The 14,797-nt window shown below is 34.8% G+C and overlaps 1 protein-coding gene across 4 annotated transcripts in view; it reads left to right on the forward strand.

The window, feature by feature from the left end:
* Positions 1–1,748: 1,748 nt before the first annotated feature.
* The window catches only part of LOC135118290 (uncharacterized), a 114,272-nt gene continuing 101,223 nt past the window's right edge, over positions 1,749–14,797 (forward strand). For all 4 annotated transcript variants that reach the window (XR_010277490.1, XM_064039830.1, XM_064039831.1 and 1 more), the window contains exon 1: positions 1,749–1,827. Coding sequence is in view for 3 of the 4 variants with exons in the window: in XM_064039830.1 (XP_063895900.1) it covers positions 1,793–1,827 (35 nt within the window). In the remaining variant the exon portion in view is untranslated. The remainder of the gene's footprint in view (positions 1,828–14,797) is intronic.

Raw genomic sequence — 14,797 nt, forward strand, 5'->3', positions numbered from 1 at the left:
ACCTTCACGTTCATTAGTCACAGCCACACCAGCTTTTGTTCACTAACTATAAAAACTCTTTCTTATTTCTTGTTCAAATGGTTTCAATAGAAATTGTGTAGTTAATGTGCTGCTGTTTTTTCACAGCATTTATTAATATTAATTTCGAGGCTTTATTCCGTTATTTTGCCTGTGTTATGCTTTACCATTCAGACAAATCCTCTTAAAAAATATTCTTATGATTTACTCCTCCGTTTAATAAAAGAGTACTTCTAACTTCTAACTTGTGAGCTTACAATACTTTAAGTTAGCTTCGGTCCTTTGACGTACTCACCTTTTGTGAGTTTATTGTAACAATGAGAAGGATGAAATCAATTGGGATTTTTGGTGTTACCTACCTCTTTTCATTCACAATTGGTTAAGTTGTTGCTACTTTGTAACGCTACGATAGCTACGATGTTGAATCACTAACCAACCTTAGTAAAAATTAATGTGTTTGCTTTCGCTTCGCAATATACCTACTAAAATTTGTCACACGTTTAGATTGGTGCAGTATAACTTAAAATATGTATGTGAGATCCTACTTTATATGCGGAGGCAAGAAGTAAATATCAAAAAACTCTGTACAGTTATCATATAAATACGTTTTAATACATATACCGAGAAGGTGAACATACGATTGAGGTTTTTATAATTAATGTATTCCTGTATCCGTTTCACTGGTCTATATAGCGGTACGTGAGAGTTATACACACAAGTATGTTTTATTCAGTGTTCAATATTTTATATTCCTACATCTCGTTGAGATTTTACGTGCCCAGTATGCGCGGGTTCGATAAAAAACACATATAAAGGAATATGTTTTAAAAACTCGATTTTAGAAAGCTTAATTCTTTAGGATTAGACTTGACATCAACACTAATGTTAAGCTGTCTGTCTCATCAAGTAGAATGGTGTTAACGCCCATTTGTCGAGCGAGGCTGCAGGTTAAACTATATCCGGGTATGTGAATTAGTTCCCATGGGACACATATTAAATAACAAAAAATCTAATAAAATTACGTAAACTATTTCATGAAATGTATGTATGTTCCTTGTTTATTCTTAACTTAACTTAACATTTTAAGAAACTAGGCCAAAACGCCATTTTCTGAAGCCATTTACAAAAATACCGCTAAGTTAACAATCCAAAAGAAAATATTGTCTTTGTAATAATATTATTAGAATTACCGAATACTTACACACATTTCGAGAACCTATAAAGAGAAAGAAAACAAGAATCTATATGGGGATACATGACAATCTATTGTATTGTAATGTTATTTCCTTTTGTAAGTGGTCTCCAGTAAAATGTAAGTGTTCTTGAACGTCTTGTCATTGAACTTTCATAGATGTTTACCTATCGTATGTTTCGTGTAACGCTAGGCCTAATGGGATCACTATTGCATTAAGGAATTCTAACAAACCTATCTTTTTTCATTCTCCATTATAAAAACTATAGCACTTATTTGTTGATCCAATAATACTTACACTAACTGAAGTAACTTCAAGGGGATTTTTGTATGGTTTCTGGATGGCGATGTAGTCAGTAGGTACTTTTAAAGACCAGGTTTTATAATAAGGTGGTAGAGGTTTATTATTAAATGACCAGTAAACAGGTGATTTTTAATACTCGGACAGCGAGATAAATACTTATACGAAACAAAAGCCACAACCAAAAAATCTGATTACTGCTGAACGTAGAAATATAATTTTGATCTTTAATCAACTCTAATATTTTTGTTTCAGGTAAGAACGTAGTTTGAAACATCAAAATGTTTGGGGAACTGTACAGTTATTTCAACTTCAGGTAGGTTTACACAGATAGGATTTGACTTCTCATTTGTTTTTAAACTAATCTCTTTCCTAAACTTAGTAGATATTCTTTCTCAAAAATGTAATTAAAGACAGGGCATTCTGTCATTACCAAAGTTTTCTCCCGAATTCTGGTTTTGATGCCTGAATGGCGCGTGCAGTATTACGCAGAAATTATTGTATTCATACAATTATACACACATACACTCCACCCTTGCCTACTCAACGCAGGTTCAGGCCTAAAATGTAATACTGAAGCTTTAGGAATATTAAATAAAATAGTTATTTGTTATACAAGAGTGCAAAGTTGATTTTTAACCGCGGGCTCAATTTTGATGACCGAGCAAGCGAAGGATTCTAAAATTGAAACACGAGCGTAGCGAGTGTTTCAATAATTAGAATCCTGAGCGATAGCGAGGGAATCAAAAGAGCACAAGGTGAAAAATCTTTGCACTCGAGTGCAACACGTAACTTTTCATCCCACCTCATCGAGGAAATTACTAAAACAAAATGGCGCGCACATATGAGTATCAAATTTAAAAAATGTACCTATTAAAGTTCATTTATTTGAAAACTCAGTTTAAAAATGAAACGAGGTTAAAAATCTATGTAAAAACAATAATAAAAATTACTTAATTAATTGAATAATTATTTTAGGCAGTATTTTATTTGTTTAATATGTATTTGTTTGAAGAGTCGTATCAAGATTGTCACAAATGGAGTATTGCACACGATGTTCTAAATTCAAATCACTTTGCCGCTCTAGAGGATAAAAACGACTTTTGCGCTCAGATATCAAAGGGTAAAACTACTCTTTCCGAGATGGTGGGATGAAAAAAATATTTCAAGCTCATAAAATGCACTGGTTGAGAGACTTTGTCGTAAGTAACTAATTTGTTCTTGTGTGTTTGTGTAATTCTATTGTAACTCACACTACGCCTTACACTCAATCATTTTTTTCTCCGTCCTAACAGTTTTATGGAGATCGAAACATGCTGGTTGAGGCATACAACGTGAATTTCTTGGACCCACTCCAACAATCGTAAACTTTATATGTTACGTGACCCCATCTAACTCATATAAGTAGCAAAGGATACTGTAACTAAGGGTACTGGCTGAAATTCGTACATAAACCAACAGAAACAATACATGTATTTTAAAAGTTTGTTTATTTACTAGTTTGGCTTGTCATGTATATTATACTACGTTTTATCCAGTTGTGACAAATGGCTCTCTTGGGTCGTGGGTAAAACCACGGGTTAACAGTTGGTATGAAGAATCCTTATAAATGTCCCCCGTTCAAATCTAGATGGCGCTAGTAACACATGCTGCCTCTTCCAAAAGCTTTAACTTCAAGAATTTTTACTTCTTTAGTAAGTTTTATCCGTTGCCGCCCTCAAATTAATAGATTATCCTTATTTTCAAACTAATGAAAGTTATTCTATATAGAAGTCGTGGTGGCCTAGTGGGTAAAGGACCAACCTCTCAAGTATGAGGGCGCGGGTTCGATCCCAGGTCAGGCAAGTACCAATGCAACTTTTCTAAGTTTGTATGTACTTTCTAAGTATATCTTAGACACCATTGGCTGTGTTTCGGATGGCACGTTAAACTGTAGGTCCCGGCTGTCATTGAACATCCTTGGCAGTCGTTACGGGTAGTTAGAAGCCAGTAAGTCTGACACCAGTCTAACCAAGGGGTACCGGGTTGCCCGGGCAACTGGGTTGAGGAGGTCAGATAGGCAGTCGCTTCTTGTAAAGCACTGGTACTCAGCTGAATCCGGTTAGACTGGAAGCCGACCCCAACATGATTGGGAAAAAGGCTCGGAGGATGATGAAAGTTATTCTATATCTGCAGAGAAGTTTTCAGGCGATTAGTTTTATGACGGCCAATAAAAAAAATATGGCGGTTTCGGAGACTAGGTTTCTTGTTTGGCGCGTGTCCAAAGTCGAGGACAATAGTCGGTCAGACGGGTGTAAGTGTCGATATCAGAACCAATCGTCTTGAGTAGCTTGGCTCTATTTTACTTTTCAGAAAAGTTACAGCTTCATTATTGGAGAGAATGATGATGGATATTAAAAATAAACATTAAAGTTATGGTAAGTTTTCACGAAATTTCAGTAGGTATGTCGATGTATCAAAGGTAAAAACCCTACCATCGAAGTTTTATTGGATACGAATAATGAAACTGTTTAAAATTCAGCCAGCGTAATTTGTTTAACTTGAAAGTAGGAGCTGTAAAGTTTGTCTTTAAATGAAATTAACAATTTGTACCTACCTTTACTGAGACTTCAAAATGTTACGAAATAAAAGTAGTTGCTAAATTGCATTTTTACTCTTCCTAAGTTCTAACATCTAATTACCATGCCAAGTACCAAGTGTTTAATTCACAAATTAATTCAAACACAAAGTGAAAAAACAAAAGTATGATTCATATAAAACGAATAGAACGATATTCCTTTTGTGACTTTTATATTTACAAAGGCGTTGAATAATTTTACAGCTTTTTTTATTCCAACAATGGATTTGGTTGATTCTGGTATTTCGGACAATACAAGATTAATATTTGAATGAAAAGGCTTCGTGGAACCACGTCAGCCGCCTGAACGCTTCGGGTGATCATTCCAAATTAGAGATGAATATTTAATATTTTCTTTCTGTCATTTAAATTCATTGAATAATAGATTATGGAAAATGGAATGATCAAGTTTTATTTTTCATTTAAAAGTGAGAGACAGGCAATCCTGATTGTGATGTTCATTAACGAAGTGTCACGTTTTATATCAGTTCATATAAAATGATACAAAATAATGATGCGTACTGAACTCCATGATTCCATTATTGAAACTTTATACAGCACTGCGGTCACGTTAATTAATGGTTCACTTGTTGTGATGTGAGTCGTAGTTGACACACATTTATTATTTCTTGATTAACGATAATTTAGGCTCAGTTATATAGGTATACTTTCGCTAGACGCTGGTAGCTTAAGCGGTCTTTTGGTAAATATGGGAGGTCTATGTTCAGCAGAAAAACACATACGGCTGAGATGATGATGACTTTTAAAAGAATATCCAAGATTTTTCACAATGTCTTTAAAGTTCTACTTCTTTATAAAATAGTTACTACAAATAACCATTATAGGCACAATACTTTTGCGCGGATTTCGTTCAGTAATGTGCGCGTCGCAATAAATCCAGATACGTGACTAAATTTAAAACAAAGTCATAAAAATGTATAATTCTCCCATGCTGCTGCAGTATAAGGCCGCAGGGCTGACAACGTCACGCGGGAAATTGAAAACTCATTATGTAATAGAGTTTCACTTGTTGCTCACTAATGAAGATGTGTGCATTAAAATTTACCTGCGACTTTCCTTCCCGAGGAATAGTTATTTTGTCATGATTCTGATTAATTATGGTGTACGTATGTGTATCATAATGAAATTACTTCTGAAAAGGATAGTCTAGCTTCAAGTTACTGATCGTAGTATCCATTTTTGCACAAAAACGAATTTATTTCATTTAATTTTGGCACAAAAGCATAAAAAGACAATATTAAGTAAGTATACATAGGTCGGACTTATTGCTATGTTACGAGACAGTTATTCAATGTTGCTAGTGAATTGACATCCTTGTTTACACGACTTGATAATCAAGCTTAATTTATCAAGAAATAACCATTGCTCGGAGAAGTTTCGCGGTTCGATTTACGGCATTCAATGTTAATGGCTATATATATTATATTGTATATAAGTGCTACAGCCTTTGATCGGACAGCGATAAGATATTCATTGGCAACCCTAGCTGGTGTATCGGCTGATGGTTATATGGATTGCGGGGATCGCTTTCATCTCTAGTGATCCGTGAAAATCGTCTAAATGGAATTTTCGACGATATACGCTTTATTCCGGTACGATTCATTAGGTTAGCCGTTTAGCTTATTAGTTGAGAAATAAGCTCCAGTAAAGGTGATTATTGCGATTTATGTGGAAGTGTATAAACAGTAATTTACCACAGCTAAGGTGGAATTGCCGGCAACTGTAGTTTACAGCTACAACCCAGGCGCTTTCTAGACAAGAGTGACTAGGTTACTCATATGTGCCTAAGTTAAGTTTGCTCCACTTTCGACCATTATTTACAAGGTCAAATGCATTTTTATCACAAAAAATCATAGGTAATCAAGTAACCCAAGCTGTTATAAATCATTTCGTCTTTCGCTAACATAAATCATAAGAGCTTGACGAGGCAACCATTATCTTCGTCTTATTCAATAACAGTGGCTCGTAAATAATATTCAGTAGTTGTAAACGAGTGCGTGTGATAAAGTGTCACGTAGGTACATTTATCAAGTGTCTCAGGTTTGCAGGGAGGATACTTTACGTGCTCATAAAAATGTGAACTTTATAGACGAATAGAACGCTTTATACCCGTACCTTCCTCATTGTAAGAGCTGTTTAAGAAAATAAAATACTATTCAGATGTAGAATAAAACTAATTTATTTGTAACATTCAAATTTTATTAATTTCGAAATGGTTTTCCAAGTTCTTTTTTGTGCCGATTAAAGGTTTCTACTTTCAATCAATCACTTAATTGAAATAAAATTTTAGGTACAATGAAAATCGAGGTCCAATGAAATAACATGTCGATTACCTAAATTAAATTGAGAAAAAAACTGTTCAGGAAGCACTTTTCAGATGTTTTCAAATTATTTTTTTACTCTTAGTTCAACAGTATTATCTTGATGAAGTACCTAATAGTAAAATGAAGTATTTACACGAGCGTAAAATTACGTCAAACATTTTCAGGTTTGTGGAACTTTCTAAGAATGTTATTGAAGTAATTTATATGGAACCTGTAGGCACATAAAGTCATCGACTTATTTCGGCGGCGAGTGCTAAAAACTCTGATATAGGTTAAGTTTTGGCGACGTGGCGAGAATAATGTACGAGCTGGTAGGTACCGACGCATATTAACCAGGAATTAGCGCACACTCGCTGCTCCTCAGAGATTGCTCGCAGCGATCGTTACGAGATGTAGATATGCTGTATATCGGATTATGTTTTTAAGGGGCGGCTCTATTTTGCCATGTGAAGCATGGTTTTCATCAACCGCTGCTGGAGGCCAAGTGTAGCATAAAGTTCTTTACGCTTTGAAGACGGAGAGAGAACCTACTGCTATTTTTTAACAAACCTTTATTAAAAATAGTAGATAGGTACTCTGATATTTATTGCTACATGAATATTCCAGAATGGTTCCAATTAATTTATCCAATACTGAAATGCTGAAAGCCATAAAAAAATACCAAACTTATTAGCAAAAAGCTTTCTGTTTTTCTATCAATTAATTTTATGGTTTTATAAAAATGGCTCATCAAACATCTTTTTTTTCGCGAAACCCTCCTCCCCTGGGCCTTTAAACACGCTTAATTGCTCAGATTATGGTAATTTTATGTAAAACTGTGGCCGAGCCGTTCGCTTCATATTCCTTTCTTGGTTCGAAGTTTTAAAATACTCTTTTAAAAGAATATTGGTATCAGATTTTCTTGTTAAAACGTGAAGAAAAAAAAAACTAATTTCGAAAGGAGGGAAATTGAGATTTAATTGTTCGAGTAGGACTTTGATAATGTTAGTTAGATGGTTAGGATAATTTAAGTACCTAGTAAAAAGTGTTTTGAATTATTTATGGATATATGATATCAACAGCACATTCAAACATAACCTTTTCCATTTTCATATCTTCTAAATTATGTTTATAACACCAATATAACGTTCGTATGAAAATAACTTCTTACAAAACAAAAATAACATCGCTATTCACGAAATATTTTGCAGAAATTTATAAAAAGTTATCGTATTTCATCGCACAATGTCTCTAACGTAAGTAAAAAACATAAATGTGAGGAGGATAAGCAGATAAGCGATAGGTGAGGGTTTTCCTTATCCGACAATGTCTCCCCGAGGCCTCATAGCATTACATACGAGTAGGTATAGCAGCAACGAACTAAAGTATTAGAAAATTTTAGTTCAATTCTGTCTTGTATATTCTCTAAAGGCTTTATTTTTAAGATATCAATTTTTGTCGTTCATTGAGATACCAGATGTTTGAAATTGTTTCAGTTTGAACCTACTCGAAGTAAAGTGTTTTATTACATTTTATCTTTACTTCTGCACAAACACCGATCATCTATTTTATCCGTGTTCCGAAAAAGGTCAAATTTTTGTTAAAAGATACGCTACCCTTGTCTATCATGAATAAATGTATTAAATGTTAGCTACAGTTCTTTGAAACTTTTCATTTGATATATAATCGAATAACTTTTCTTATTTAAAAAAAATACTTATGCTCAGTCACTTTTTCTGTCTATGTCTTACTTAGGAAAACTATATGCCCCGAGGTTAAACTAATCATAAAGCCCACTGACATAAACCTATCTTGGTTGTCAGTTATGTTAATTATAACGAGTAACGAACAAAAATCTAACTATTTTATGAGTCAGTCTCTACGCGGGTATGCATGCGATGCAAGGACAGCATAAAGTCTATTTTAAAACATCACAAGTGTTCTCCATTACCGCGCGACAACATAATGATCTACTTTCATCATAAGAATGAAGTGAACCCTGCTGTTGTAGATAATAAACTTTATGACCGCAACGCCTTCAAATGTAACCCATCTACACGACAGCCGGGAAGCCACACCATACTGCTTATTTATAGAACTATAGCTTCAGCCAGCGGTTTCACCCGCGTTACGTGCAAACTAGTTACTGCACCCTGATATAAATTTATCCTAAGTTTTCTTCGATGATTCATAGCTAACACAGAAAGATTTTTTCTAATCGAACCAGTAGTGCCTGCAATTAACGCATTTAAGCAAACAAATAAACATACAAACAAAGTTTTTAGCTATGTAATAGTATGGAACAATCTCCGCCCACATTGTACAAGTGAGGTTAGACTCTGAGAGGCGTTGCGCAGGAAGCGAGCCACATCTGCATAGAATTTCTCTATTTATAGCGTTTACGTCGATTTCCGAGAAATACGCGCAATATCTGCTAAGCGTGTGATGAATTCAACCCGTCTTACCACAAAAACTTTTTAACGTCAGTTTAAGACTTGTCTAAAAAAATGTCAAATTATGACGTTGACATATGGTTCATTTTGGAGCCACATTTTTTTTAGACAACTGTTAAACAGTGGTTAAAGTTTTTGTAGTAAGGCCAAATATTTTTATGTAAATGTTAAGCTAGTGCTGCCATCTGTCAAAACAATGCCGCGTTTTATGGCTTCGGGAAATTATTGCTTCTCTACTTTTACTTTATATTTTCTCTTTTTACGTATGTTTGTACATAAAATAAATTAAATATGTAAATAAGTGTACATTCGAAGTGGAAAGATACTAAAGCTTTCGAGACTCTTCAAAAGATTTTCAAGGAATCGCAAATTGTGCATTCAAAGTAAATATAAATAAGATTCAACGAAAAGACATTCTACGATGTTTAAAAAAAAAACATTCCGCACACACGAATCGTTAAAGGATGTAGCTGAAATCGTGATAAATGTAAGGGATCTTCTGATACGACGTAGTTTAGGGAAAACAAATAAAAAAACATCTATAATATATTATGTGCATCGTCGATTGACAGGAAGGGTGAATAAATGATTTTGCTTTTGTTTAGTGTTTAAACCCACTTAGTTTCCTTCAGTATGACACAGATCTATATTACAAAGCCAAGAAGTTTGTTTTACCACGGTCATCCAGGAACCACTGATTCGATTTGCTTAATACCTAGGTACTGTGTTAGTATGCTCATTAATCGATTGAGGTTATATGCTACTTTCATTCATACAGATTTTTGAAGTAAGAAGTTCCTAAGAGGCGACGGTAAAACCACTAGAATAAGTGAAAATATAAAGCTTTTATATTCTTTTAGGCTTTGCGCACAGCCTACATTTTTCAACTTTTTCACCCTTAAGGGTCAATTCACACTGAAAGAGCAGCGGCCGGCAGCGGCCGGCAGCGGCCGTAATTGCAAGGGATTGAGCGTGAGCGCGGCGGGCCGCGCGGCGCCGCGCGGCGCCGCATCGCGCCGCGCTCTTACATTTTCCGTGCTCTTACGGCCGCTGCCGGCCGCTGCTCTTTCAGTGTGAATTGACCCTTATTCATGAAAAAACCACCTAACAAGGTTTTCATTTCAACGAAGCCTGAAATCTCGTTATCTTGCAACTCATTAAGGATTTCAACGTCTGCCATAATTTCGCCGTAGATAGAAGTTTCCTTAAATAATCTGATGATTTTGTTTACGCGCGGCTAACGTGACCTCATTAATGGAAAGGACGCTCGCAATATTCCTAAATAACTCTGATAGTTAGGAATTTCTGAACATTTTAGAGCTTGAGGGCAACCCTGCGGCGTGCTCAAGCATTGTTTTTGTTTTATACGCCAAAAGGGTCAGCTAGGAATTTGCTTTGGGGTAACCACGAAGGGAAATAACGGTGAGAATAATTGCGAGTTCAAAAAGTATGATTACGATTCTTGCCATTGTTTTCATGACAAACTACATAAAACTCACAGGATTTCACGCTTCAGGTTTATCATCGTGGCGTTGTTATTTAAATTTGAAGTTTCTTTGTTATATAAATTGGGCGTGGCTCTTTAAAATACCGCTGGGAAAATACTGTAGGAACAAGTTCACAACAAATTCAAAACAGTTTTGTTGTATCTTTGGGTTAATTTCGGCGTTGAATATACTTAGCCCAGGGAGTACCTGAACCAACCCAGTTGCTTTGATTAAATTGAAATATTCAGTATCACTAGAAAAAATCCTCTATAAAATCCCTCAAAAAGTAGGTTCATAACTACGTTAAAGTTTTAATGTGGTCTTCCGTTCAGTCCTCAAACAAACAATTATGGAGTAAATTCATAACCCACGGACAGTTGGAAGTTATAAAGTTTCAACTTGATTAAGTAATGGTTAGCAATCATTTTGTTCTGGGTTAATCACTAAAACGGAATACAATAAATTAACATTATAATAGATGAGTGCCTACCACTTCACACTAATTGATTCATAGATTATAAATATGTTAACGGCCACTCTTTTAAGACTCTTAAGGACTCAAACATCGATCTATTTGTCACACTTAGGTATCTGCAACAGAAATGCTTTTAAGTAGAACACAGTAAATAGTAACGTTTGATTATTTCGCATACCTATAGGTAAATATTCAATTCCTTTTGTACACAGCACGATGATTCAATTAACGTTGATGCTTTTACTAAACCAAGTTTTCGTTTTTTAAACATTGAATAAAAATCCCCAGATTTAGTGTAGTAACACGAAAATCACAAATCGTTTTAAGCAATCTCGTCAGTAAACAACTGTTATCAGTATTGACTCACGTCGACAAACTTCTATCGAGATGAACTTTACGAGCAAACACAAAAAAACTTACGGCATTAACTCTAAAGCTCCGAACGAATTACATTTGACCCAAAACTGTGTCCGAAACAGACAAACAGAAGTCAAACATTTTTATCACGTAAAACTTTATACGATATCAAATACATAGGTATGTCACAAATCCTTGATATAGGTTTCTGAAAATCGCGTCGTTGAATCTCAAAAATCTATACAAATTTGTAATTGTTGTTCGATTTGCAAAATTCTTTCAGTGTTAGATTCTCGCATTTATCGACGAAGGCTATATGATATTTATCCGGTTGAGTAGGTAAAACAGTATCCACGTGATGATGGCAATCAATAAATCCGCAGCTTGTAAATCATATTTTCTTGATTTCCACACAATGTAACAAAAGAAACCAATAAATTTTCCCTTAACAAGTGCCGAGAGAAATTCCTTTATACTTCATTGTTTTTCTATTAGTTAATTATTCTTTGTGTTCTGTAGTTCATAATGAAATAATCAGAGGCTGGTTGAACACGAGTACACAGTTACAGGAATAGTTTCCAACATGGTCTTTTGTTACTGATTTGAATTTCGATGACTTGCGCTGCTAACAGTCAGAGAGGCCTATACATAGTTTGATAGGCATTTGTTTGATCATATGTAAGCCTTCACTCCTAAAAGACCTTAACCGATTTTAGTTTTTCTAAGTTTTATTTGCTGTATGTACAGAAACAACCCCGCATATTGCACACTTGGCTCTCGGCTGATAATTTGACCGATGGTTATTTTTAGGGTAATAGTGAATTCAATCAAACTTTTAGTTGGTATGACACTGGCCTCATGCTTTACTATACTATCATTCTTCTTCATACTGATTTATGAGTCCTATCAAGCTATCAGCTTACTAAAAGTTTGCAGTGTGCGTGGGCTCTAAGAGCCTCAGGAAAACTTACTGTTTTTTCTGTCCATTAAATTATATAAACAAGCAAATCAAATAAATTACTACTGCGTTGTTGTTATCAGTTTCAAATAAATGAAGCGAATAAAACAATAGCTTGTTATAATGACCTCGTTTGTATGATTTACGAAAACACTCGCTGGTTAACGGTTTTCGGTAGTTTACTGCGTTTCTGCTAGACTGGGTATAAAAGCACATACATTTTTAGATCCCATTCGTAATGCCTTACACTATGTGGCTCAGAATATATAAATGAACTGTAATGGGGTACTTTGTTCAGTAATGGCTTCATTATTTTTCGATCTCAGAATTTTATTACCGTTTACATAAAAATCAGTGGATATTAATTTTTAGAGCATGGCTAGATTACTTTTTAATACCGTGTTTGTCTTAAGTACATTGGCCAATAAAATACTATTATTTACTTAATATTGGTCGAAAGATTTTAATAATTAAGGTTTACAGCAAGTTATGAACGGTTAACTAGTTTCTTTCTCGTTAGTGCGCGTGAAGTTTATCCGCGTCGAGTGTTGCCAGTAATTAATTGCACAGCTTTATAACATCTTGTTAGATCAGCAGACGTCCGCTTTGTACCTACATCTGATGGGATTTCATTATCTGCGATGCAATTAAAGTCAGTGATGATCTACTTAATTAATTTAAAAAAATATAATTCTATGGTTAGTTTTCAGTTTCATGTTTGTCTTTTTATGGCCTGGCCTTTTCCCAACTTCATGCTGCTGAGAACCTGTATTTGATGAAGCGACTGTCCATCTGATTTTTATAACTGGGGTAACCCAATACTCCTTGGTATGATTGTCAGAATTTCTGGATTCTGACTACCAGTAACGAGTGCCAAAGTTGTGTAGTTCAGGTTTTTAGTACTTAGGTAGGTTTAATATGGAGGGGTTTGCTTATGTATGAGAATCGCTGGAATGCTTGTTATGTAATAGACAATACGTAATATATCAATCAGGCCTCACTAAGAGCTACGTAACTAGCGGCCTATTCATCTTATTCTCACCATACACAAGTCCTCAGAGCTTATCTAGTCCTGAAGGACAGGCGATTAGTGCGCGCTGAACACATGAATAACAACAAAACAAGTGAATAATGATCGTGTTATAACAATGATGGCCAGTAGTTCGTTCGGGTTTCTGCCCGCCACGGTGAATGTCGCGGGTTTGATTCCCACATGAGTCAAATATTTACGTGCAGGAACATGGATGTTTGATTTAACATGTGAAAGTAATACTTAGGTATTACATGTAAGTATTTATAAAATAATAGTAGATATCTATGAACTCTACTTAGTTTAGGACTAGAAGACGTTGTGTGAATTCGTGAGGGAATATTATATTACATTATAATAAAAATTAAATGGTTATTCACAAAGGTTATTCCTCTGAAGCACTCACGTAAAGATACTTTAAATTATTTATGCTTGAAGGCTCGAGTCACTGAACAGCTCATGCTTAAGCCTTATTTGTTTTGATAAGAGTCGAATTGTATTTGTATTATTTAGAAAACTAGACATTGTGACAGAATTTACGTTGAAGAATTTTGGTTGAAGATAAGGCGAAATCTACTATCATGCAGTGAATTTGTAAGAACAGTTTCTAAATAAATATGGCTTAAAAGCATATATTATAATTTAAACGAATTGCTATGTAACTGGCCTGCATATTCAGTTTGCAAACAGCGTTGCAGGGTGCAGTTCGCTTATGACATCGTCCGCTCGCGTCGCCTCACTCGAGCGCGAGCGATGTAAAAGAAGAAAAGAAAGAAAATCCATTTATTTCGAACACACGAATGACGCAAGAAACAAATAAATAAATATGGCACAAAACAAACAATACAGTGAACATAAAAAGGAAAAAAAACGCTGCAATAGCGTCACTCGTGCGTGAAAGGGACAGCGCTCAGCATAAATGCTGTATCTCGCGCACGCAGGCACGAGACAACAGCGCTGGTTTTCAGCGCTGACCCACCACGCGTCCTAGCCGGAACTACAAAACTTTAACGCTGTTTCGGCATAAATACACTAAATAAATAAATACATATATCGGGTGTGTCGTTCACAATCACATTAAATCATATCGCATATACTTTATGATATTCTATGGCGAATTGTAAAAAAAATAACCTAATCCATTCAGTGGTTTAACCACAGGAGTCATTTTTCGTTTTTATAATTTACAACATCATGTGTAAAGCAGAGATAAAGTTAGGAGTATCATATGTTTTGATCAGTTGACAACTGTCAGTTTTCAAGGGAGAATTTCAGTTGTTTGTAATGCCTGACTTTTATATGGTGTTCTAATTTTTACATATTTTTATTCCATTTACTTTGTTTGAAAAAAACATTTTTTTATTTTTACGTATTTTTCTTTTATCTTTGTGTTAATCGACATATATTAACCAGTATATTAACGCATTTCATTTAATGTGATTATGAACGACACACCCGATATATATAAGTAATGTAAATTTAAACAGTTACAAGAACGATGTAAACTAAACAGAAGAACACAAACTAAAAACAAAATATAACACAATATGAGAATATCAGACATAGGACATAGACAAAAAAAGAG

The sequence above is a fragment of the Helicoverpa armigera genome, chromosome 20 (assembly GCF_030705265.1).
Source record: "Helicoverpa armigera isolate CAAS_96S chromosome 20, ASM3070526v1, whole genome shotgun sequence".
Lineage (NCBI taxonomy): Eukaryota > Metazoa > Arthropoda > Insecta > Lepidoptera > Noctuidae > Helicoverpa > Helicoverpa armigera.